Source organism: Pan troglodytes, chromosome 5, assembly GCF_028858775.2.
Source record: "Pan troglodytes isolate AG18354 chromosome 5, NHGRI_mPanTro3-v2.0_pri, whole genome shotgun sequence".
NCBI classification, from domain to species: Eukaryota; Metazoa; Chordata; class Mammalia; order Primates; family Hominidae; genus Pan; species Pan troglodytes.
Window position 1 is genome coordinate 144,170,208 of NC_072403.2, and position 27,964 is coordinate 144,198,171.

Here is a 27,964-nt window from a genome sequence, read left to right on the forward strand (position 1 = left end):
GTAGAGTTGAATCAATCCAAATAACAAAAAATAATATTCTTATTGGAGATGCAAACATATCTTACTTAAAGAAAGTTATTTTAAACTATTGGATGTTAATAAATTCTTCTATATTTAGAAGAATTCTTCCACTTAAACAAAATTTTTTTAATTCTTCCCTTTTTTTTCTACAAAGCGCATTCTCTCCACTGCTCACAATCAGCTTAAGCACTTCTCAAGTTGTTATTAAAGAGTATCTCTTCTTAAAATAACTAATTTCTAAATATAGAAAAATTTATATCTTTTCTATATTTTCTATAATATAGAAAATATGATAGTTCTAAAAATACCACTAACATTGAGGGCAAATACAATACTTAATTGAACACAACATATATGCCAAAGATTATGAAAAGTAAATATGTATACCATATGTGAAAAGAAATTATGCCCTATGGCCATCAGAACTGATGCTATGTCAGCTAAGTAAAGAGGACTCAGAAATAAGAGACTTTAAAAAAATTTGTAACTACAGTCTCTGTTTTCTTCACTAGATTTCATCATTAGCTTTCTTGTTCACTCGTGTATTTCAAGTATGCGGCAGACTGGTTCAAGGGTGAATGATTGATGACAAATTAAAATTATTTAAAAGCTGCATATGGACTTCCTGCAGAACCCATATGTACAACCACATGTCAATTAAGCAAAGAACAGACTATAGGAAATCTCTGTTAAGCACACAAAAAAAGGAAGATTTTAAAAGAAGGAAAGGGAAAAGTTCTCTATCTAATTAGCAACCACCAAATAAGAGAAGAAAGCTGGCAACTTGCAGAGAAGGCTTAGTACACCGCATGGCTCATTTCTCCAAGTGCACTGCACAAAGACAGCTCCTGACTAGGGAATGGAAATTGTCATAGTTTACTCCAAACCCTATGGTTTTGTCATTTGGAGATAATGGAGTATTAAAGAACATGGTTCTTCATACGAGGACTAAATGGTCTATGGAAAGCAATTCCATTCTTGCAATTCCAGTATCCCATCTGAATGACGGTGCTTCTAACTCTAGCAAGATTAGCAAATGACTAGGCAAGTTCATTGCAGAATCTTCATTTGGCCTGGGAAATTCTTTACAGGGAGCCAGTGATGTAAATGCAGAGAGTTCTAAGGGAAAAAAAATCCTTCACTTTTTCTGTCTACAAAGTGCATTCTCACCACTGCTCACAATTGGCTTAGGCACTTCCTCAAGCTGTTATTAAAATAAAGAAGTATATCTTCTTAAAATAACTAATGGGCTAAACAATTAAAAGATTAGCAAACAATGCTTAAACTGATTAGATTAGAATTAAGGCTGGAAATTAAATTTAAAAACAAAAAATTGAAGATAAAAGAACAAGAAGTTAAAGATTTAAATACAGTAATCTCAAAACAGAAGGTGAAGTATAAAATGCAAGCTACTACAAACTAACAATTTGGAAAATTTCAAAAGAGACTCAGAATCATTACAGTAAAAGGTTAGGAGACTTAAGGTTGATCTTAGAGCTCAACCCTCAATAAGAATTATTTTAAAATTATTTAAAGGCTGCATGTGGACTTCCTGCAGAACCCATCTGTACAACCACATGTCACTTAAGCAAAGAGCAGACATTAGGAAATCTGTGTTAACCTTAAAAATGGGAGATTTAAAAATCTTTAAGAAGCTTAAGGTAATTTGAATTTAGAATTAGCAAGAAAATGAAGGCAATAGGGAAATAAGTATGTAGGCTGGGAAGGGCCGGGGCAGGTTCTTTGAGAAGTCTAATACCTCCAAGCCAACATTGGCAGGATTTATACCAGATAGATATGCAGTAAGCCATCTAATGGCTGTAGGGGAGAAACACATCCCTTGTTTAATACACAAAATCCCCCTCTTCCCTTTATTTCCCATATTATTCCTTATTTTCAGTTAATAGTAATATAGTTTTATTTGATAGAATTATTTCAAAAAGTCTGTCTTTTAAATATATTCTAAGAAGAGAAGACAACTTATGAAATAGTCAAAGTGAGGTGAAGATACATGAACAAAATGTGGAAGAAAAGTCTCATGAAGCAAGGAAAAATAGGCCAAAATTGTAAAGCTTTCCTCATAAAAAACTAGAACTCCATTTTTGCAAATCATAAAAAAAACGAGAAAGGTAGATTGGTTCATTTTAACTTTATTAGTTTCATGACAGCAGATTATTTCCAGGAGGAAAAAAAAGCAAAGAATAATGTCTTTCCTTTTCACAAACATGAGAAATGACAGGTAGCCAGTCATTGATTTTTTTTCTTTTTGAGAGTGATTGCCAAATTCACTCAGACCTAATATTCATTTGATTAACTGTCATTCACTTTGAAAAACTGATTCAGTTAAAACAAAATTTCAATTGATTATATCTGGAAAATGGTATAGAAAATAAAATAGGAAACCTGCCTCTGTTGCCAGGAATTGTGCACCCTAAACATGGGGTCTTGCAAAGGAAAGAAGAAAACTGATATTGAGTGAGCTCAATGTGTCAGATGCTGTATCTTTATTACCATATTTAATCCACAAGCAACTTCTTAAGATTAGAAATTATTATCACTACTTTACTGATGGGAAAAGAGAAATTTACTAAGTCATTTTGGATATAGTTTATGTCCACATAGTTTAAAGTAAAGCAATTGGAAATTAGGTCTCCCATAATTACCACAGTACAACATGCTGTCTACTTACCTTTTCTGAATATAACTATTCACTTGTAAAAGCAGTTTTAAGCATTAATGAGAATATTGTGAAAACACTTTGCAAATTCCAAAACATTATAAAAATGTATGGCATTATTTTGGTTAGTAATATTTAATGGATTAGTAAAAATAAGAGGGAAACTTGGGTAATTCAGGCTTTCATTCTACATTTGTATATTATTCCCCCCAAATTCCTTTTTTCACATTATATCAATTCCACAACAAATATTAAAGAAGTTGGAAAAGAAATGTCTTTATTAAATAAACCTTAGATTGAGGCCACAGAGTCCTCATGCTATTGTTAATCAAAGGACAATGAAGGGAACTCTATAAAACAACTTTCATTAAAAGTTGCCTTTTTAACGTAAGGTTTTCCTTATGGTAAAGCAATTTAGCAACATCATGATGACCAAAAAAGTCACTGGAAATATTTTGCTCTTTGTGATGGAAAACCTTTAGAAAGGGCAAAAGCTGTGACTGGTCAAAGAGAGTCACTTATAACTCATCTGATGAATTTTGTTTTTTAATTTTTCTGCTTTCATTGTTGGGAAATAAGGCAGGATTTTGAAATTTAGCATTCTCTTAAGGAATAAAATTACTTAGGAAATAAAGGTAGTCTCTATCTATAGGTCTGAAATGTTCCAAAGATATGCCGCCTTGTCAACATTTCTGAAATACCTTATTGATGTCAAATAATTCATTTTAGCATATTCCCTGAGAAAATGGTAAATTGTTTTTCATTTTTTCTGTAAGTTGTACCACTCTAGATTAATAAAAAACAGAGGGCCGGGCACAGTGGCTCAAGCCTATAATCCCAGCACTTTGGGAGGCCAAAGAGGATAGATTGCTTGAGCTCAGGAGTTTGAGACAAGCCTGGGCAACATGGTGAGACCCTGTCTTTACCAAAAACAGAAAACCTTTTTAAGATTTCATCTGTGTATAATGGTCACACTATTCACTCTTAACAGCGGGGCACCAGAGGCTTTAGGCAACCTAAGCACCATAGTAAAGCTGTCGTGCCACCTTGTGGTGTTTCAGATGGTTACAGACTGATGATTTTCCCCTAGCATTTATCTGGTTATAAAATTGATTTTCTCTTTTTCAAATTAGGCATTTTATCTTTTTGAAAAGTAAGTTTTATTTTTAATAATTGACTTAAAAATATAATATTACAGAATATTTGTTCTTGGTAAGAACAAATATAATATTACAGAATCTCAGGAGGAAATCATTTGACTTTGATACCTCAAATTCAGAAATTCTGAAGTAAAAATCAACGTAAAATTTCAAATAGGGAGCATTTGGAATTATATTTCTCATATAAATATTTGAATGGAAAATCATAGAATGTGAAATAGCACTTATAAAATAAAAAGAAATAAAGTAAACTCAAAAATATGCCTCAAAAATATTAAAAACATTTCATCAAATGTACAAGTTCTAAGAATCAAGAAGGAAATACTCCGAAACATATTTATTCAAAAGGCAATACGGTTTGTGTTGAAGACATTGTGGGGCAAAAAGGGCTTCAAAACGGAATGGAAAATGCAACATTCTGAATTGACTTTTACTGTCAATACTAGTACTGAATCACTTACTTTTCTTAAACAATGTATAAAATACCACACAAAAGTGTAATTTCATTTAGTTTATTAATATGATCCAAACAGATTTAGCTTAAGAGATGAGGACAGGACATAAAACAAGATTTGGCTGAGCTATATAAAGAAAACCAAAAGAGTGACAAGATTTTCAACTGGTGACAATTTAAAGTCATTTATTAACTAATATAAAAATAAATCTACAATAGAACCATGACTTAAACTGAGCCAGTATGTGGTACATGTGTCACCCAAAGTCAGCAAGGAACCATTCAGAACTTACACCCTCCTGGACTGGCTCACACGGTCTGTCTTTGATCTGGAACCTCATATAAGTCACCTCACAGCACTGGGTTTGCCGCCAGCTACATTTTTTCTCCTCAGCCTATGATCAGTTATTAATACATACCATTTCTATGTTTCCCATAGCCTCCTTCTTTTCAGATAGTGACAGAGCTCTAGAAAAAACTCATCTGGCCAGTACTAAACAGGGAAGGTGAAAAAAAGTACTTTAAGATGGGTGTGGGGTCATTTGGGGTACCAACAGACTCAGATAAACAAGGGAACCAGAGTGGGCATCAACAAAAAGCATTGAGGTAAGGGGCCCAGTGGTAATTCACAGAAAAGACCAGAACTGGACAATATTAAAGTCAGGAAGAATGGCTGTTACACTTGAAAAGTCACACTAGAAGAACAACAAAGAAGAAGAAAACTGGAATGAACAGTAGTCCCTTTTATGTTTTTTAAAAGGAAGGAATTTTTTAAAGAAATATAAAAGTCAAGTCAAAAAGTGAAATAGCAACAAGTATTTAAATAAAACAGAATGTAGTAGGAAAGAAAGAATTCTTTTATTCCTGCATGACAGCCCAATTTTTAAAAATGGTTATCTTAAGTCAGGCCAGTTTTATTTTATTGACCATGTATATATAACATCAGATATTTCTAAGAAAGAGAAGAGAACCTGATTGATGTCTCTCATGTAACATGGAAAGGAAAAAGGAGGGAGGGAAAATGGGGAAGAAAAGTCTCCACACTCTTCATGCCCAAAGTGGACACAGTCTTTAACCTGTACTTCAAATGACAGGTTCAGATCATAGAAAACATTGTCAAGTCCAACAGAATTTTGATCACAAGCTCTTGGTGCTCAGCGTGCAGCTGAGTAGCAGAAGGCACACAAGCAAGTTGATGGAGAAATCTCTGTGCAGGGAAGAGGAAGAAGACGTGCCACACACCAAAGGTTCTGCTTTATAGGGTCTTTCTATATCTGGAGGTAATGCTGTCATTCCTTGAATCTGAAAATGGAAGCACAAACCATGCAAATGAACATCTGATTTAAGGCAGCACAGTGACCAAGTTGCTCAGCTGCCCACACTTCTGCAGGGGATAAAGGGGGCAGGAGTGGTTACTAAAGGAGTCACACACTGGGGGAGTCAGAAACCTAGGGTTAAGGAGGAAACAGAAAAGAGGGCCAGACACTCCTTTGGGAAAGAATACAAAGCAGGCTCTATTGCTCTTTGCAGCACTCATTCCGGCCTGTTCCTGCTCTATCCCAACCTTAGTTTTAGAACTAATTTTTCTCTTGAAAGGGGGTAGAATGAGGAGTTTTCAGTCAATCCAAGTAATCATTGAACAAAAATTATCAGACATTAGAAGGCAACTGGACCCCTGGATTTATGGATATTTGTCTTCTCCTTAGGTTTTCCTGTAATAGATTCAGATAAAATGTGTCATCTGGGTTGTCAGAGGTTAAAAAGAGCTTACCGACCACTCAGCATTGTCTGTCTTGGAACATCTCACATTCACTGGAAGGCTGAGGACCAGCTTGTTGAAGGAGAGACCTTCCTTTTTAGTCCATTTAAACTTATTCATAGCATCCATGAAAGAAAGGTTTTTATATTGCTTGGGACTTTTGATAATGAAAGGCCAGGTCCTGAATTTAAAAGACACAGTTAGTCATATTCAGAACAAATGCATTACATGTTTCCTTTACTTTTCAGCATCCTAAAATAGATCTCACACTTATTCATTTTCATACACATAGATAACCTAATGCAAAACGTTGATGAGCTCATCAGTGATTACTAGAAGAAATACCAAATAAAAGATTTTTAAAGAATGATATTTATTTTTTTAGTAGCAGATTGGCATTAATTTTATTTTTAATTTTATATTTTTTAATAGAGATTGGGTCTTGCTACGTTGCCCAGGTTGGTCTGGAACTCCCAGGCGCAAGCAACCCTCCCACCTCCACCACTCAAAGTGCTGGGATTATAGGTGTGAGCCACCATGCCCGGTCAAAATTTAAACAAATAATTTTGTCTCAGAAAGCTTCTACAGAGTCTCACAATTCTAAATTAATTTGGTTTGGTTCTAGTTAAAAAATTAACTGGTAAGCATTCATTTCTGAAAAGTACAATGCTAATGGTGTAATCAAGAAACCTGCAGGTTCCTAAAAGATACTGTGAGAGATGGAAAGTTCAAACCCATACACTATAAAAGCCTGACCCCTGCTGGCTGATCTGTTTTGGCTTAGCTAAGTGAGAAGACAAATACAACAAAAAATGTGATTTGATCAATGCTTCAAAAATTTTACTCATTTCTCAAAAGAAGACATACATGAGGCCAAAAAACATGAAAAAATGCTCCACATCACTAATAATCATCAGAAAAATGCAAATAAAAACCAGAGTGAGATACCATCTCACCAGTCAGAAGGGCTATTATTAAAATGCAAAAAAAAACAACAACTGATATTGGCAAGGTTGCAGAGAAAAGACAATGCTTATACATTGTTGGTGGGGATGTAAATTAGTTCAGCCAACTGTGGAAGCAGTTTGTAGATTTCTCAAAGAACTTAGAACAGAACTACCATTCAACCCAGTAATCCTATTACTAGCTATATACCCAAAGGAAAATAAATAGTTCTACCAAAAAGACCACATGCATTTGTATGTTCATCATAGCACTATTCACAATAGCAAAGACATGGAATCAACCAAGGTGTCCATCAAAGGTGGACTAGATAAAGAAAATGTGGTACATATACACCATGGAATACTATGTAGCCACACAAAAAAAGAAAGAAATCATGTCCTTTGCAGCAGCATGGGTGCATCTGGAGGCCAACATCCTAAGTGAATTACACAGGAACAGAAAACCAAAAACCGTGTGTTCTCACATATAAGTGGGATCTAATCATTGAATACACATAGACATAAAGATGGGAAAAACAGACACTGGGAACTACTAGAGAGAGAGGGAGAGAGGGAGACAAGAATGAAAAAACTACCTGTTGGGTGCCTGGCTCACTACCTGGGTGATGGAATCATTCATACCCTAAACCTCAGTTTCACACAATATACCATTGTAACAAACCTAAACATGCATCCCTTGAACCTAAAATAAAAGTTGAAATTTTAAAAATGTACTGAGAAAAAAAATACCCTATATAGAATACACTCTGCCTTCACCTGCCACTCCAAAAATCACATGCCAAATATTCAAGAAAGGAAAAAGAAATCACAAGAATGACATGAGCAGACAGAAAAAGTGACAGAAAAAGTGAAGTGAAAAAGTGAATGACATAACTTGCTTGAAAAGATAGTTTTCAGGTGTTGTCTTTCATTAAATATAAGTTTTATATTATTGATTCCTGAAAAAGGGAAAAGTGTAAGTGCTGGCGTGTCACAAAATTTTACATTAATCCATGGACCTTGCAGGAAATTATCATGGTGACTAGAAAGTATCTGGCACTCATAACATCCCAAGATGTTACAGTAATTTCTATAATTATCAAATAATCTCAGCTGAAGAATATACATTAATCTTCATATTTTTTAAATTTATTTATATCATTTCTCTCTCCCTCTCTCTCTCTCTCTCTCTAACATACATAACCCACTCAGGCACATTGAATATCATCTTTTTAAGTAAATTAAAAGTTCCTTATTAATTTCTTGGAGTTATAAAGATAATTTTTTATGTCTAAATTTGAAATATTTCTTCCATATCTAATAAGTGAGACAATGAGGAAAATAGGTAATATATATAGATCTTTACATTTTTCATAATTTCCTTTAATTAGAATCAATATATATCTTTGTTGAGTTTTAAATGCATTATTTTATACAAAGACCTTAAAGTGAAGCCCCATAAAGTAAGAGCAATCAGCATCGCATTACATAAACATACCTAGCAATGGCCTAAAATCTATAGCATTTGAAAATTAAACATATTGTGACAATTTTGTAGAGACACAATCCAGAATTAGTATCAAGCAAAAACTTGACTTGAAAGAAGTTATTATATTTGCATACAATGTCCTTTTAAAAGCACTAAAAGCTACAGCTATTGATCATTTTAAGTCAATTATTAAAAATAAAATTTACTTTTCAAAAAGATAAAATGCCTAATTTGAAAAAGAGAAAATCAATTTTATAACCAGATAAATGCTAGGGGAAAATCATCAGTCTGTAACCATCTGAAACACCACAAGGTGGCACGACAGCTTTACTATGGTGCTTAGGTGGCCTAAAGCCTCTGGTGCCCCGCTGTTAAGAGTGAATAGTGTGACCATTATACACAGATGAAATCTTAAAAAGCTTTGCTGCTATAATAATTTACTAAATTGCCTATTATTGAGATTGTCCAACATAAAGTGACAGAAGAGGTGTAACCCCATTTGTCAGTTTTTAGAACAGATACGTAGAAAGGCCAAGCCCAATGGCTCGTATGTTGGAGACAGAATGACTGAGGCTGGGTGACCTGGGGATGTGGTCACCAACCTTTCTGAGATGGCATCTTTGTCTCATATTTATCATCTCCTTTCCACTCCCACTAACTTGGTTTAGGCCCCTGTTCTATAATAACTTTATACTAATAAACATCCTACTTGTCATCTCTAACCTTTCTAGCCTATCCTACACACTTCCAAATTATCTCCTAGAGAAAAGAGCAGACAGAAAAAGTGAATATTTATCCTGAATACTTTTTTTCAAAAAGACTAAGCTTTAAACCAGGTAACCTTAAAGTAGCAAGTATTTCTGCTTTTACTGGGATTAGGGATTAGTTGGAAATAATTGGGAATGTTACAGAAATAAAAAGTTACATTTCTGCATATCTTGTCAGTGTGTAAATGTCTCTCCATACATACATGTAAACGAATGGTATTATATATACATATATATATATTACTGTAGTCAATAAAAAACAGTGTTATTATTATGCTTTAATATTGATGGGTAATTTTCCTTTGTAAATTCCATCTAAACTCTGAGACATGTTTTTCTAAGAAGATAGCAAAGTTGACTGCAATACACCATGGTAGAGTAATTTTTTAAATTTTTAAGTGGAACATAAAGCTATTTATTCTTATAAATTCAAACTGATCAATGGGAATTTTAAAAGTTTAATGATTTTTATACTTGGTCCCTCTGTTCTATATAAATTGAAAAGCAGATGGAGAAAAATAATCTGTGGTTACATTTCTTATCTGAGCCTCTCTGGACTCCTGTTTTAAAAGTTTTATTGCTAGTGTCTTTCTCGGGGTAGAGAAGGAGAAGGAAGGAAGAGAGATGGAAGATTTAACCAAGAAACAAAGTCCATGTACTTATAGCTAAATGAACTATATTACAGACTCTCCATCCATCAAGCAAGTAAACATGTGATCAAAAACTAGCAAAAGGAACAAAAATTCATTAACAGACTTCCACTTTTGGCCATGTTGGAGTAACTGACACTAACTTCCTGTAAAAAACTCAAAATTCGACAAACCATATGAAACAGCTGGTTTGGACATTGGAAAATAGCACAGAACTATGATCCCCAAAAGGAAGGAAACAAATAAGGTGTTTGAATATTATGTTCATCCCAGCTTTCTGCCTAGAAGCATTCTCTGGACCAGAATGCAGGAAAGGGAATTTCGAAACAGAAAATGACGATCTCAATAAGTTAAGGAGATAAAAACCAGAGTTAAGGGAGTCTGAAGAAGCTTACATATTCAAGGTAGACTATTGCAGAGGAAAAATTTGTATAAGGATCCTCTGAGTCAGTAACTAAGCAATAAGCCAACTATATTTAGGGTAAAATCCACAAGACTGGGCAATGAACAACTAGAAGATTGTGACCTAAACAATTCCCAGAGCCTGTATAGAGCTAGCAGACATTTGAGCTCAAACTAGCCAGAGTGGAATGTCTCTGTTGACTACACGGAGTAAACATCTATTCTAGACTCACGCTAACAAGGTTCTTTAAAGAAATAAAAACAACCTAGTACTAATTAACAGAATGTGCATAATGTCCTGTTGTCTATGTCTAGTCAAAAAATTATTAAACACATCAACAAGTATGTAAATGTGAATCTAAACTAGAAGAAAAAATCAGTCAATACTCCAAGATCTTGAAATGACAGAGATTAAAGAATTAGCAGACAAGGATAACTAAAACTTAAAAAAAACATATTATTAACAAAACATGCGCAAAACTTCTATATTGAAAACCACAAAAAAGTGCTTAGAGAAATGAAAGAACAGTAAATAAGTGAAGAGGCATACCATGTTCATAGATTAGAAGACTCAATATTGTTAAGGTATCAATTCTCTCAAATTGTCTAGAAATTCAGTATAATCCCAATCAAATCCCAGCAGGTCCTTTTTAAAAATGAAATTGACAAGTTGATTTAAATGTATGTATGAAAATAGAATAAACCTAGACTATCAAAATAATTTTGGGAAAAAATGACAAAGTTTTGGAGACCTACATTTAAGACTTCCTATAAAACTAAAATAATTAAATGTGGTTTTAGAGTAAGGCTAAACATATAGAGCAATGAAACAGAATAGAAAATCCAGAAAGAACCAATATATGGACAAATGATTTTCCAGCAAATATTCCAAAGTAATTCAATAGTAAAAAGGTAGTTTTCTTTCATCAAATGGTTCTTGTACAACTTGATATCTATATGAAAAACAAAGAACGTTGGATTTACCTTACACTACACACAAAAATATGTTCAAAATGGATCCACCTAAATGTAAAAGCTAAAACTGTGAACTTTTCAGGGGGAAAAACAAGAGAAAGTCCTCCCTTGAGTAGGCAAAGACTTTTTAAGCAGGATATGAAAAGCACAAAACAAACCAAAAAAATGATGAAACAAACTTCAATAAATACAGCTTTTATAAAATGAAAGTCAAGCCACAGACTGGGAGAAATTGTCTGTAAACAGGCATCCAACAGAGAACTTACATCCAAAGTATAAAGAATTCTTACAACTCAGTAATAAGAAAACAAGTAATTCAATTAACAATGAACAAAAATTCTAACAAATAATTAAAAAGAAATACACAGTTGCCCCTTGGTATCCATGGGGGACTGAGGATAGCAAAATCTGTGATGTTCAAGACACTTATATAAAATGGTGTAGTAGTTACATATAACTTATGCACATGCTCCTAGCTACTTTAAATTACCTCCAGATTACTTATAATACCTAATACAATGTAAGTGCTATGTAGATGGTTATTATGCTGTATCATCAAGGAATGATGACAATAAAAATATTCTGTGCATGTTCCATATAGATGCAATTTTTTCAAACATTTTTTATCTGAAGTTGGTTGAATCCATGGATGCAGAATCCATGTTCTGCATCTGGGAAAGCAGAGGGCTGACTGTATACATACACACACACACACACACACACACACACACACACATATTTATTTATACACATGTACATATATATACACACACATATATACACATATATATACATATATACACACACATATGTGTGTGTGTGTGTGTGTATATATATATATATATATACATAAAACCTTAGGACAATTCTCTGGGTGGCCCTGGACCAATCCAATCCATTCTCATTTTTGCTTGTAGTTCTCAAGAATAACTATATAATGTGCTGGAAACAGAAAATCTTGAGATAGGAAGGGACTGACTGGAATAGCCCAGGTTCTGTTCCAGTACCCCCAATAGGGTTTGAATGTTCATGTCCCTCCAAAACTCATGTTGAAATCTCATCTCCACTGCAGTGTATTAAGAGGTGGGGCCTTGAGGAGGTGATTAGGTCAAGAGGGTTCCATGCTCATCAATGGAATTAGTACCCTTACAAAAGAGACTTGAGGGAACCTTCCAATTGTACCTTCTACCTGTGAGAACACAGCAAGAAGGTGCCGTCTTGGAAGTGGAGAGCAAGCCCTCAGAAGACACTGAAACTGCTGGTGCCTTGATTTTGGACTTCCCCATCTTCACAACAATAAGCAATAATTTTCTGTAGTTTATAAATTACCCAGTCTAAGCTATTTTGTTATCCCACCCCAAGCCAACTAAGAGACTCCCCTGGAAACAGAGAGTCCTTCAATGCTTTAGCCTTGAATCTCACATTGCCCTGGGATATAAAACCAAGAATGGGCTGCTTGTCAAGGTCTTTCAGCTGTCATGCAACTGGGACATGTACAGTAGAGGCTCCATCTATTCCAGGCAGATTTCCTGAGCCTTGGAAAACTGGCTTACAATAAATTCTAGGATTCTGTTGTTTTCGCTGCCTATCTGTAAGCAATAAACCCATTTAATGTAACTTGTTGTGTATAAGTATGATTTTTCTTACTGGACTCAGACAACCTGCACAGCGAACCTGCTTTACAATAACCAATAAACATGTGAAAGAGGCTCAGTATCATTAGTCACAAGGAAAATGGAAAATAAAGCCACAAGAAAATATCACTAGATACACATTAAAATGGATAAAATGCAAAATACTGAAAATACAAAATACTGCCAAGAATATTGAGTAACAGGAGTTCTTACACATCACTGGTAAGGATGAAAAATATATTATTTTAAGAACATTTTGAGAGTCTATGGAGTAAACATAAACTTAGCCAACAGTCTCTCAACTGGAATCTGCTTAAGCCTACCAAACTCCCGAGGGCAGGGTCGACCAGCACCGCAGCTGCCTGCTGTCTAAGCTGTTTGAGCTCCTTGGGAGAGGAGCAGCAGCCAGCACTAGGACTCGCAACTGCCTAACATACTAAGCTCCCTGGGCGAGGGAAGGGCAGCATCCATCTCTATAGCTCCAGACTGTGCTTTTCCCCTGCTGGAGCCAGAGAGGCTGGATGGCTTGGTCACAAGACTTGTCCCCCTCAGCCCAACACACTGGCTGTGGCAGTCTTCCACCAGAATGCCTCTTCAGGCTTGACCCTGACCCATCCTTCCTCACTGGGTGGGGCTTCCCTGGAGGAACTCCAATGACTCCAACTAGAGGCTCAGGGACAGAAGCTGGATCTCCCTAGTCCTAAGCCCCTAAGGGGAGGGGTGGCTGCAGCCTCTGTGGACCAGCAGGCTTCGCCTTTCCTCCTGGTAGTTCTGAGGAATCCAGGCAGCCCAGATGAGTGGGTTTTCTCCCAACAAGGCACACACCCTCCATCAAGGGACAAAGTGCTTTGTAAAATGAGTCCTGTTCCCTATGCCAGCCAAATGGGTGAGACCCTTCAATAGGGGTTGTACAGGAGTAATCCTACTAGCATCAGGTTGGTGCTCCTTGAGGTCAGAGGTCCCAGAAGAAGGAGTAGGCACTCATCTTTGCTGTTCTCTAGCCTCCTGGAGTGTCATCTCTAGGTGTGGGAAATAATCAGATGAATAGGGCCTGAAGTGAACACCCAGCAAACTGCAGCAGCCCTACAGAAGAGGGACCTGACTGTTGAAAGAAAAACAAGCAGGAAGCAACAACAACAGCATCAATGACAACAAAAAAAGCACTCACAAAAACCCCATCCAAGGGTCAGCAGCCTTGAATACCAAAACTAGACAAACTCATGAAGATGAGAAAGAATCAATAAAAATATGCTGAAAATCCAAAAGGTCAGAGTGCCTCTTCTCCTCCAAATGATTGCAACATCGCTCCATCAAGGGTGCAGAACTAGATGGAGGATCAGATGGATGAATTGACAGAAGCAGGCTTCAGAAGATGGGTAATAAAAACTATGCTGGGCTAAAGAAGCATATTCTAACCCAATGCAAAGAAGCTAAGAAACTTCATAAAAGGTTGAGGAACTGCTAACAAGAATAATCAGTTTAGAGAGGAATATTAATGACTTGATGAAGCTGAAAAATACAGCACGAGAATTTCATGAAGCATACACAAATATCAACAGCTGAATCAACCAAGCAGAAGAAAAGATATCAGAATTTGAAGGCCACCTTGCTGAAATAAGGCATGCAGACAAGACTAGAGAAAAAAGAATGAAAAGGAATGAACAAAGCCTCCAAGAAATATAGGACTTCATAAAAAGACCTAACCTATGACTCATTGGAGTACCAGAAGGAGATGGGGAAAATGGAAACAAGCTGGAAAACATGCTTCGGGATATTATCCAGGAGAACTTCCCCAACCTAAAAAACAGGCCAACATGCAAATCAGGAAATACAGAGAACACCATTAAGATACTCCACGAGAAGATCAACCCCAAGACACATAATAATCAGATTCTCCAAGGTCAAAATGGAGGACAAACTGTTAAGGGCAGCCAGAGAGAAAGGCCAGGTCACCTACAAAGGGAAGCCCATCAGACTAACAGTGGATCTCTCAGCAGAAACTCTACAAGCCAGAAGAGATTGGGGGCCAATATTCAACATTCTTAAAGAAAATAATTTTCAACCCAGAATTTTATATCCAGCAAAACTAAGCTTTATAAGTGAAGGAAAAATAAAATCCTTTTCAGACAAGCAAATGCTGAGGGATTTTGATACTACCAGGCCTGCCCTGGAAGAGCTCCTGAAAGAAGCACTAAATATGGAAAGGAAAAACTCGTACCAGCCACTGTGAAAACATACCAAATTGTAAAGACCAATGACACTATGAAGAAACTGCATCAACTAGTGTGCAAAATCATCAAATAGCAGCATGATGACAGGATCAAATTATCAAATTCACACATAACAATACTAACCTTAAATGTAAATTGGCTAAAGTCCCCAATTAAAAGACACAGATTGGCAAACTGGATAGAGTCAAGACCCATCAGTGTGCTATATTCAGGAGACGCATCTCACGTGCAAAGACACACATAGGCTCAAATTAAAAGGGATGGAAGAAAATTTACCAAGCAAATTGAAAGAAAAAAAAAAGCAGGGGTTGCAATCCTAGTCTCTGACAAAATAGACTTTAGACCAACAAAGATCAAAAAAGACAAAGAAGGGCATTACGTAATGGTAAGGGGAAAAATTCAACAAGAAGAGCTAACTATTCTAAATATATATGCACTCAATACAGGAGCACCCAGATTCATAAAACAAGTTCTTAGAGACCTACAAAGAGACTTAGACTCCCACACAATAATAGTGGGAGACTTTAACACCCCACTGTCAGTATTAGACAGAAAAACAAGACAGAAAATTAACAAGGATATTCAGGACTTGAAATCAGCTCTGGATCAAGTGGACCTAGTAGACGTCTACCGAACTGTCTACCTGAAATCAACAAAACATACATTCTTCTCAGTGCCACATGGCACTTATTCTAAAATCGACCACATAATTGGAAGTAAAACACTTCTCGACAAATGCAACAGAACTGAAGTCATTAAACAAACAGTCTCTCAGACCACAGTGCAGTCAAATTAGAACTCAGGATTAACAAACTCACTCAAAACCATACAATTAATGGAAATCGAACAACCTGGTCCTGAATGACTCCTGGGTAAATAATGAAATTAAGACAGAAATCAAGTTCTTTGAAACCAATGAGAACAAAGAGACAACGTACCAGAATCTCTGGGACACAGCTAAAGCAGTGTCAAGAAGGAAATTTATAGCACTAAATCCCCACATCAGAAAGCTAGAAAGATCTCAAATCAACACCTTAACATCACAGTTAAAAGAGATAGAGAGGCAAGAGAAAACTAATCCAAAAGCTAGCAGAAGACAAGAAATAACTAAAATCAGAAAAGAATTGATGGAGATAGAAACAGGAAAAACTCTCAAAAAAATCAATGAATCCAGGAAGTGGTTTTTTGAAAAAAAAAATAACAAAATAGATAGATCACTAGCTAGAAAATAAAGAGGAAAAGACAGAAGAATCAAATAGACACAATGAAAAAATGACAAAGGGGATGTCACCAATGGCCCCACAGAAATACAAACTACCATCAGAGAATATAAACACCTCTATGCAAATAAACTAGAAAATCTAGAAGAAATGGGTAAGTTCCTGGACACATACACCTTCCCAAGACTAAACCAGGAAGAAGTCAAATCCCTGAATAGGCCAATAACAAGTTCTGAAGTTGAGGCAGTAATTAATAGCCTACTAACAAAAAGAAGCCCAGGAACAGATGGATTCACAGCTGAATTCTACCAGAAATACAAAGAGGAACTGTTACCATTCCTTCTGAAACTATTTCAAATAATTGAAAAAGAGGGACTCCTCCCTAACTCATTTTATGAAGCCAGCATCATCTTGATACCAAAACCGGGAAGAGACACAACAAAAAAAGAAAACTTCAGGCCAATATTCCTTATGAACATCGATGCGAAAATACACAATAAAATACTGGCAAACCAAATCCAGCAGCACATCAAAAAACTTATCCACCACAATCAAGTCGGCTTCATCCCTGGGATACAAGGCAGGTTCAACCCATGCAAATCAATAAACATAATCCATCACATAAACAGAATCAAAGTCAAAAACCACATGATTATCTCAATAGACGCACAAAAGGCCTTTGATAAAATTCAACATCCTTTCATGTTGAAAACTCTCAATAAACAAGGTATTGATGGAAATATCTCAAAATAATAAGAGCTATTTATGTCAATGCCACAGCCAGTACCATATTGAATGGGCAAAAGCTGGAAGCATTCCCTTTGAAAACTGGTACAAGACAAGGATGCCCTCTCTCACCACTCCTGTTCAACATAGTATTGGATATTTTGGCCAGGGCAATCAGGCAATAGAAAGAAACAAAGAGTATTTAAATAGGAAGAGAGGAAGTCAAATTATCTCTGTTTGCAGATGACATAATTTTATATTTAGAAAACCCCATCATCTCAGCCCCAAGACTTCTTAAACTGATAAGCATCTTCAGCAAAGTCTCAGGATACAAAATCAATGTGCAAAAATCACAAGCATTCCTTTACACCAACAATAGACAAGCAGAGAGCCAAATCATGAATGAACTTCCATTCACAATTGCTACAAAGAGAATAAAATACCTAGGAATACAGCTAACAAGGGATGTGAAGGACCTCTTTAAGGAGAACTATCAACCACTGCTCAAGGAAATAAAAGAGTACAAAAATAAATGGAAAAACATTCCATTTTCATGGATAGGTAGAATCAATATCATGAAAATGGTCATACTGCCCAACATAATTTATAGATTTAACGCTATTTCCATCAAACTACCATTGACATTCTTTACAGAATTATCAACAACTATTTTAAATTTCATATGGAATCAAAGAAGACCCTGTATAGCTAAGACAATCCTAAGCAAAAAGAACAAAGCTGGAGGCATCACACTACCTGACTTCAAACTATACTACAAGGCTACAGTAACTAAAACAGCATGATACTGGTGCAAAAACAGACATGGAGAAGAACAAAGACCTCAGAAATAACACCACACATCTACAACCATTAACAAACTTGACAAAAACAAGCAATGGGGAAAGGATCTCCTATTCACTAAATGGTGCTGGGAAAACAGCTTAGCCATAGGCTGAAAACCAAAACTGAACCCCTTCCTTACACCTTATACAAAAATTAACTCAGATGGATTAAAGACTTAAGTGTAAAACTGCAAACCATAGAAACCCTAGAAGAAAACCTAGGCAATACCATTCAGGACATAGGCATGGGCAAAGACTTCATGACAAAAACGCCAAAAGCAATTGCAACAAATGCCAAAATTGACAAATGGGATCTAATTAAACTAAAGAACTTCTGCACAGCAAAAGAAACTATCATCAGATCAGAGACAACCTACAGAATGGGAGAAAATTTTTGTAATCTACCCATCCAACAAAGGTCTAATATCCAGAACTTACAAGGAACTTAAACAAATTTACAAGAAAAAAACAATCCCATTAAAAAGTCAGCAAAGGATATGAACAGACACTTCTCAAAAGAAGACATTTATGTGGCCAAGAAATATGAAAAAACTCAACATCACTGATCATCGGAGAAATGCAAACCAAAACCACAAAGAGATACCATCTCATTCCAGTCAGAATGGCAATTATTAAAAAGTCAGGAAACAACAGATGCTGGCGAGTCTGTGGAGAAATAGGAATGCTTTTACACTGTTGGTCGGAATGTAAATTATTTCCACCACTACGGAAGACAGTATGGCAATTCTTCAAGGATCTAGAACCAGAAATACCATTTGACCCAGCAATATCCCATTCTTGGTATATACCCAAAAGAATATAAATCATTCTACTATAAAGACACATGCACTTGTATGTTTATTGCAGCACTATTTACAATAGCAAAGCCATGGAACCAACCCAAATGCCCATCAGTAATAGACTGGATACAGAAAATGTGGTACATATACACTATGGAATACTATGCTGCCACAAAAAGGAATGAGATCATGTCCTTTGAAGGGACATGGATGAAGATGGAAGCCAATGTCCTCAGTGAACTGACACAGGAACAGAAAACCAAACACCACATACTCTCACTTGTAAGTGGGAGTTGAACCATGAGAACGCATGGACACAGAGAGGGGAGCAACACACACCAGGGCCTGTTGGGGGATGGGGGGTGAAGGGAGGGAATATAGAAGATGGGCCAATAAGTGCAGCAAACCACCATGGCACTCGTATACCTATGTAACAAAACTGCACATTCTGCACATGTATCCCGTTTTTTGTTTGTTTGTTTGTTTAGAATAAATAAATAAATAAAAACACTTTGTGTTCCAGGAAAACTTAATTCAGATGCTCAATACTAAAGTGTATTCAATTTAACTTATGAATCCTACAAGTAAAGGAAAAATTCCTCCATTCGTCCAGAGAGATCTCCCAAGGGAAAGAAATATGACCCTAAAATATCATATCCAGCCAAACTGCTATCCAAATAAAAGAGTAGAAATTCCCAAATTGAAAGAACTTGAGGCATAAGGCACTCAGAAGTCCTTACTGATTAAACAACTTGAAGATAAAATCCTAATGACTCAAATTTAAAATCTCATTAATGTAGAAATCATAAAGATTAGGGTTATCATTGAATTGATTTATCTAATCATGTTAAATATTCTGGGAATTACAGTTTCATAATTAAGTGTAAACATTAAAAATCTTGAAAATATAATAATTATAAATAATAAATACTTGGTGGTATAGAAAGCAGAAGTGGGAAAAATGTGAAAGTATAAATGTCTCCATCTTTCATGACCTAAAATTGAAACATACAGTGAATCTAACAACTTGATGATTTTATGATCTATTTTGTCAACATTCGAGATCCTCTTCATAAAATATTATTTCTTGTGCTTAAAACAACACCAACAACATTTATTTGAACTTCAACAGATGTTCAGTTTTACTTTAGTTTCTTTCTAATAAGTTAAAACAAAATTAAAATTCAATGGTTTTTCAAAAATAGTGCATAAATTGTAATCTTGTAACAGTATTTAATCAATTCATTTTATACAAATATATACATATTAAGATGTTTATAATAACATTCAATCAACATGTTAGCAATGTTTATGTTGAGTAGAATTGGAGGTGGTTGCTTTTGCCTTCTTTATAACAACTTGTTCTGCATTACCTGAACTCTTTATAATAAGCATGTGTGAGTTTTAAATAGTAAAAACATAAAGTGATTTTTCTGCAAAGAGGAAGAGAAACAGCTATTGATGCTTTTTTAGGAACAGAACCAATAACACAGGAACTATCCATTACTTACATCTCACCAGACCTGCATATTCAGTCTTGATTTATGGTACAACAGGGAATACACAATTTATCTAAACTCATTATCTATTTTGTTGTTTGATCTTTGTGAGTTTTTTGTTTTTCCTTAAGACTTGCCAGATCTGTAGGAGGCAGACAGAAATAGCACCCCCGAGAACAGACAATAAAATTGAGACAAGACATAGTTGTCTCATTTTTTCTATCAATCCTTCCTAGGATTGCTATAGAATGTTTAAAATAAAATATAGAACCTGATTAATCATTATATGAAAAGCACAGAATAGAAGAGTTTTGTTCATATGTTATATGATATTCCTTTTTAGTATTATATGCTGAATACCAATTGGTAATATTCTTTTAAGCAAAACAGAAAAAAAGCACCTAAGCCATTTTTTGTTCTGATGTTTGAGCCAGCACCTGGTTAGTTTGGCCTTCACTATCACTTATGTCACTGTGGTGATGAACTAGATTTAATGTCTAATTTAAAGTCTAAACATGTATTTTTAAATAGAGGCTCTTTTGTGCTCATATTTTTGAGGAATAAATTTAACCATGAAGTTAAATGGGTTTTGTCCTTTTTTTTTCTTTTTTCTTTTTTTTGGCAGGGGAGAATGACATCTCAAAACTAGCCTTGTTCTGTAAAGCAATTCTCCCTGTCTTTCCAAATTATGAAAACCCAACTTGAGTATTTCCTGAGGGAGACCAAAGGTATGGACACTGGTGGAGCTCATTGGGAAACAGGAGAGCCGAACATTTTGAGAGGCTTCATACCATTTAAACTTAAAAAAAAAAATAGGCCATAGAATGCATTTAAATCATCTTGCAAACATACAGCTTTTAATATCCATTTGTTTTTAACATTCTCTCAAATTAACCATCGATTAGAAAATTTCCATTCAATATGTAAAAAATATTCTAAATGAGAAAAAGACTACTCAAGGCTAAGTAAGGAACAATATAACATCAATATTTGAAAACCAAGACTACATCCTAGTGTTTTTAAAATGATATTTTATGTGATGCTTGGATTTTTGTTGTTTTAATTTATTTACATATGTAATTATTTACTTGTTATATATTTATGTATATTTATATATTGGCCTATATGTGCATGTTGTATGGGGAGAAAGAGATCAGAGACTAGATGCAAACCCCAACTCTCCCTTTTATTATGTACTATATAATGTTGAATAATTTCTTAATCTCTTGGTTTCTATTTCCTCCCCTATAAAACTGGGATTGCATGTCTTGCTCTACCTGTTGGAATTGTGTAAAAATGAATTATAAAATCATGCATATGAAAATACTTAGTAAACTATAAACCAATTTATGTAAGCATTTTGTTATTTGTATTTTATTAGATATAGGCATTTCTTCTAGTGGTCATTTTGTTGTTTGCAAAAAAATTCAGTAAAACCTATCTATGAATCATAAATTTAATTCAAAAAGAGGAGTGGGTCTCAGTTCATAATTTATAATCCTGTAATATTTAGGCACAAAAACTTGACCATATTTCTATTCTCCTTCATCATCTGCATTTTACCATATCCTCACTGAATGTTTTTTCACTCTCTCCTTAAATACATGTCTCAAAACTCTATGTGTGGCTGGGCATGGTGCTTCACGCCTGTAATCTCAGCACTTTGGGAGGCCGAGGCGGGTGGATCACCTGAGGTCAGGAGTTCGAGACCAGCCTGCCCAACATGGAGAAACCCCGTCTCTACTAAAAATACAAAATGTTAGCTGGGCGTGGTGGTGAGCGCCTGTAATCCCAGCTACTTGGGAGGCTGAGGCAGGAGAATCACTTGAACCCAGGAGGCAGAGGTTGCAGTGAGCTGAGATCGCGTCAGTGCACTCCAGCCTGGGTGACAAGAGCGAAACTCTGTCTCAAAAAAACAAAAACAAAAACAAAAAAAAACCTCTATGTGTATATTTTCTCTAATTACATAATTACATCAGTCCCTTTCATTTTGAATAGTAGTGATCATTAGAAAATTCTTCTCTATATTAAAACAAATTCAGCCATCCCCAAATTTCCACCAGCCATTCTAATTCTTCTCACTGACATCAATAAGAATAGATACATCAACCTTAATATATCCAAAACAGAATTCTCAATATCATCCTCAGCATGTTCCCCTAAAACCATTCACACCATCACTGAGCCTTTACTCTGCTCTATCCCTCACTGCCTCCATGAGATGCCATTGATCAACAAGCCTGTGGGTGCTCCTTTCAAAAAGTAACCTGAATGGAATGTGTCTCATCAAGTTGGTGTCACCACCTTGGCACAAGTGACCCTCATCCCTCAACTAGACAATCACAATAGTTTCCTGATTGATATTCCTTCCAGTCTAGCCCTCCTAGAGTCCTTTTCCAACATAGTAGCCAAATTGACTTTATTTATATCCTTTAATTGCTTCCCTTTGCACTTAAAGCCCCAAGGCCTTATGTTGCCCATAAAGTCCTAAATCATCTGGTCCCACCTGCTCTCATGTGTCCTCACTTATTCTCTACCATACTTCACTCTTCTGCAGCCAAATGCACTCTCTTGCTGCTCCACAAACACGGTAGGTTCAGACTAACCACAGGGTCATTACACTGGCTCTTTCCTGTGCAGAATTTGCATATCTCTATAGCTGGCTCCTTATCATGGAGGTCGCTGCTCAGATATCACCAACCCAGAGAGGCTTTCTTTATCCTATTGACAACAACTACATACTTCCTTCACTGTTTTGTCTTCATAACATCCATTACTATTTAAAATATCTTTTTTTGTTTATTACCTCTCCCTTACTCCAGAATACAATCTCAAGAGGGCAGGGATAATATGAATCTTGTTTATTATATCTTAAATAGCTCCTATAATTATACCTAAAGAGAACAATTATACCTAAAGAGTTAACATAATAGGCCCACCTCAGAAAGGCCTGCTTGCAAGGATAATCCTTGGCAGGTGCCTGGAAACTTAAATAGTAAACGATTTCCTATATTGACATAAACTTTCTCTAATGATAAGAGTGACTCATTGTGCCTAGACTGTGCAAACAATGCAGTTTATGCTGAACAACTGCTTTCCATCTGGAAGTATGGAATTTTACTAAGTGGTAGGCAGAGACCACCTATATGACTAGTTCCTCCAAAAAACTCTGGGCACTGAATCTGTGATGAGCTTCTCCAATAGACAACATTCCATACATGTTGTCACAATTTGATGATGGTGTAATTTGGTGCATTCTGTGTGACTCCACTGGAAGAGGGCTCTTGGAAGCTTGCGCCTGGTTTCCTCTAGACTTTGCTTTATGTAGCTTTTCCTTTTGTTCTTTCTGCTTTGCATGCTTTCACCATATTCATGTTTTCCATGAATACAACTATTTGCTGAGTACTGTAGGTACTCCTTGCAAATCACAGAACCTGAGGGTGGTCCTGGGGACTCTGGACATAGTAATCAAAAAGGTTACTTGGTCTCCCTAGTTAAAAGTAATCAAATAGAACAAACAGTGCATAAAAATTGCTATAATGTGGTAATGGATCCAGTATGACAATAAAGCCCATCTTTCTCTGAAATACGTTACCCCATCATAAAACACATTTACTACTTACGTGACTGGTCTGTAGATCTCCTTAACCCCAATGAACTGAAGTTGCTCCATAATGTCTGGAATACTTGCACATCGAGTAAGATTAATTCTTGGGTAATAAAGAAGGTATGAGAGACACATTTCACTCCTGGTGCTTAGTCCTCCCTGAAAACAGATAGTTTATTTAGCAAAGTATGTGTTCTACCAATTTTGACATTTAAAGCACACAAGTCATTAATGTCATACAGTTCCTTCCAATATTAAAATTTAATACATCTTAAAGCTGAAAAGTTAAAAAACTGGCTTTTTAAAAAGGTAGTGACAGAATTAAAAATTAATAGAACTATTTCCACTTTAAAAATTTGCCTTTCTTAAATAACCTAATAAATTCTGCTGATGGGATGTAAACTTTTCAATACAGTGAACATTTCAGAGAATCATAAGGATGTTTGGTTAGCATAATACCAATCAATCAGGAATTTTTGCAGGAAATTTTTCTGATTTAATTGAATTTTCTAGAATCTTGTCTTCATGTGTATAAACATTAGCAGTTGTATACGACAGGGGAGAAAGATTTCGTATTTTGAATCTGGTAGTTAATTATCTACTAAAATTTGGAAAAAGATTAAAGACCTTCAAAAGAACAGAATCCAGAGTTACTACAACATATTATCTAATATGTCTAATTTCAACCAAAAATTATTAAGCGGGAAAAGAAACAGGAAATTATTATCTATCTTCAATGGAGAAAAGTCAGTAGAAATGGATTGTAAGATTGAGATGCTGGATTTATCAGACAATGACTTGAAAACAGATAAAAATATGTTCAATAAAGCTGTTTTACAAAGTGTTCAAAGAGTTAAAGAAAAACATGCTCAAGTAGTTAAAGGCAAATGTCTTAAAAATGAGTGAACAGAAAAAGGAATGACATCAGGAAAAGAAGAACATTTTTAAAAATAGAAATTCTAGAGCTGAGAGGTACCAAAACAAAATAAAAACTTCACAGGATAAGCTTAACAGCAAGTTTCAAATGAGCAAGGAAAATATCAGTGAACTTGAAGATTAATCAATAGAAATTGTCCTATTCAAATAACAGAGAGATAAAAGACTAAAGAAAGTGAAAATACTTCAGAGATCTATGGGACAACATTAAATGTTCTAGCATTTATGTCTAACATATATGTATGTTTTCATGTATGTTAAATACATGTAACTGGAGTTCTAGAATGAGAGGAAGAAGACAAAAAGGTAGAAAAAATATTCAAAGGAATAATGCCTGAAATAACCCCCAATTTAATGAAAAACATTAACTTACAGACCCAAGAAGCTCAACAAAAACCAAATGTAAATACAAAAAGAGCCATACCTAGACACATCACAGTCATACTGCTGAAAACCAAAGATAAGAAAAAATCTTGAAAGCAGCAAGAGAAAAATGACACATCATATATAGGTGACCAAGAATGCAATTGACAGCTGACATTTCATCATAAATGATGGAAATAACAAAAAGATGTTGAATTATATATTCACAAGTGTTGCAAAGGAAAAAGCAACTGCCAACCAAGAATTCTGTATCCAGCAAAATCCAACTTTCAAAAACAAAGGTGAAAAACTTAATATTGTTTATATTCTAAATTAACATAGGGGCTAATATACAATGATTTTACTAATTGCAAAAACATGATGTTTTGCACTTGATGAGCAAGGCAGGATTAGGCAAAGGAAGATGCTGATCTGCAAATGAAGTTGCATTTGATGCCTCAGTAAATATTGTATTTAATTTATCCTTAAGTTAGGATGGCTGTTCAGAGTTGTACCAAATTGTAGAAAGAAAGCTGGGCCTTTGCAGCATCTTATCAACTAGTCATTGACTGCTGGCTCTCCTACTGTAGGGAGTAAAATTTTAAGAAGTTATTTTCTAATACCAAGGGGAATGTCCAGTGAGGTACACAGCTGTGAGCTATCATATTATCATCTGATATTCCCAGTGGCTGAGGTTTGGTTGTGTTGGCCCTGAAGAGGGTATCAAGACAGTGCACCAAAATACCCACTATAATAATAACTCATTTATTATGTCGTTAGTAAAATATTTCAACAACAAAAATTATACATAAGGCATGAGAAAAAAATAAAACCAACACCAGTACATTGACTACTCCATGTGTCCAGCTTCTATCCCTCTTCTTCCCATTTCAACCAAAGGTGATTACTATCTTAATATTTTATCTTTCTGTTGTTTTTCATTACACTTTACATTCAGTATATTGAAGTATGTATCCCTAAACAATATATTGTTTAATTTTCCTGAACTTTACATACATAATATCACACTATATATATTCTGCTACAAGCTTGCTCTTTTCAATCAACATTATTTGTTCTTCAGATACATTCATGTTAATATAGGCAGCTTTCATTCATTAATTTTCATAACTTTACACTGTTTCATTAAATAATACCACATTTATTTGTTCTCCTTTTGATGGGTATTTGAGAGATTTCCAGAATTTTTTCTTTCCTATATTATTATATGTTACTATGAATAGTTTACATATTTCTCTCCTGAAACACATTCTGCAAAAGTAATTCCAAGGTTAAATCTACATAGGAATGGAATTGAGTAGAGTATATATGAATCTCTAATTTTACTAGATAAATGCCATATTTTTCCCCAAGATGGTTTTACAAATTTAAGTCACTACTAGTAGTGTATAAGTGTTCCAGTTTCAGCACAATGGAAATGCTATTTAAAATTTTGCCAAACTGGTTAGTTCAAAACATTTCACTCTGGTTTATATTTGGTTTTAAACAAAATTGAGCATCTTTCCATATATTTATAGTATCTATTATATGGGTTGTTATTTCTTTGAAATGCTTTTGTCTTATCCTCTTTTATTGTATGCTTCTCTTCTGTTACAGATTTATGGACTTTGTTTTATAAGCTAGATACTAATGTCCTGTTAATCTATGATTGCAAATATTTTTCCCAGTTTAAAACTCTTCTTAATTTCTTCATAGTGTTCTATTTTGGTAAGCAAAAGCTTCGATGTAGTCAAATTTGTTAATCTTTAATTTACAGTTTGTGCTTTTTATGCTTTGCTTAAAAAATTCTTAAGTACTCCAAAGTCATGAAGATATACTCAGGTATTTTTTCTTCCAGCGGTTTTAAATTTTTGCTGTTCACATTTAAATATTTAATACATCTGGAATTGATTTTTATGCATTGTGTAAAATTAAGACTCAGTTTTATTTATGTCATATGGATAGCCATTAGTGCCAGCATCCTTTAATAAAAAGTTTATCCTTTTCCATTTATCTAAATGCTATGTCTATCATAAACCAAGTTTCCATCTGCAGAATTTGTAGGTCTGTTTCTGAGATGCCTCTTCTGTTCCAAGTCTTCTAACTTGGGACTCAAAGCATATTGTATTAATCGCCAGTTTTAAAATAAGCCTTCTTATCTAGTAGATTGTTTTCTATCTTGTTCCTTTCAGTTTTGTCCTGCCTATTTTTAACCTTTTGCTCTTCTGTGTAAATTTTAGAATCAACTTGCTCCATGTAAAAGCTAAAACAGCAAAATGTTTATATAAATAAAAAAATAGATGAAAATATTTGCAGCCTCGGTCTGGTGAAGATTTCTTAGCTAGAATACCAAAACCTCAAATCGTAAAATTTCTCTGACATTTTTTTACTAGAATAATATCAAATTTATGGGCCAATATGAATAGAAGTATTTTCTTTATTTTACTGAGCCTTTCAATCCATGAACATGGTATCTCTTACTGTCTTTAGGCATTCTTTTAATGTTTCCCAATAAAGATTTATATTTTTTTCACAGAGATGAAACACATCTAGTGTTAGATTTTATTTCTGTTTAATTTTTATTTTAAATTGTATTTTCTTGAGATAATTTCTTATACACTCAAGTGCAATTAATTTTATATAGTATCAATTTGGAGGAGGGTTTGATGCAGAAAATTACAGTATCTGTGAGTAATGTGTTTTGCTTCTTCACTTCTTCCTTTCTGATCCTTATATCTCATTTTCATTTCTTTTCCAGTACAATGTTGAATACAAGTAGTGATAACAAATACCCTTATATTCTTCCTA

General features: G+C 34.9%; 1 protein-coding gene across 1 annotated transcript in view; it reads right to left on the reverse strand.

The window, feature by feature from the left end:
* Nucleotides 1–4,354: 4,354 nt before the first annotated feature.
* The window catches only part of MOXD1 (monooxygenase DBH like 1), a 104,372-nt gene continuing 80,762 nt past the window's right edge, over nucleotides 4,355–27,964 (reverse strand). The window contains exons 10-12 of the mRNA XM_527504.8: nucleotides 23,874–24,016; nucleotides 6,084–6,252; nucleotides 4,355–5,614 (exon numbers count right to left, since the gene is read on the reverse strand). Of these exons, the coding sequence (XP_527504.4) occupies nucleotides 5,450–5,614; nucleotides 6,084–6,252; nucleotides 23,874–24,016 (477 nt within the window). The 3' untranslated portion in view covers nucleotides 4,355–5,449. The remainder of the gene's footprint in view (nucleotides 5,615–6,083; nucleotides 6,253–23,873; nucleotides 24,017–27,964) is intronic.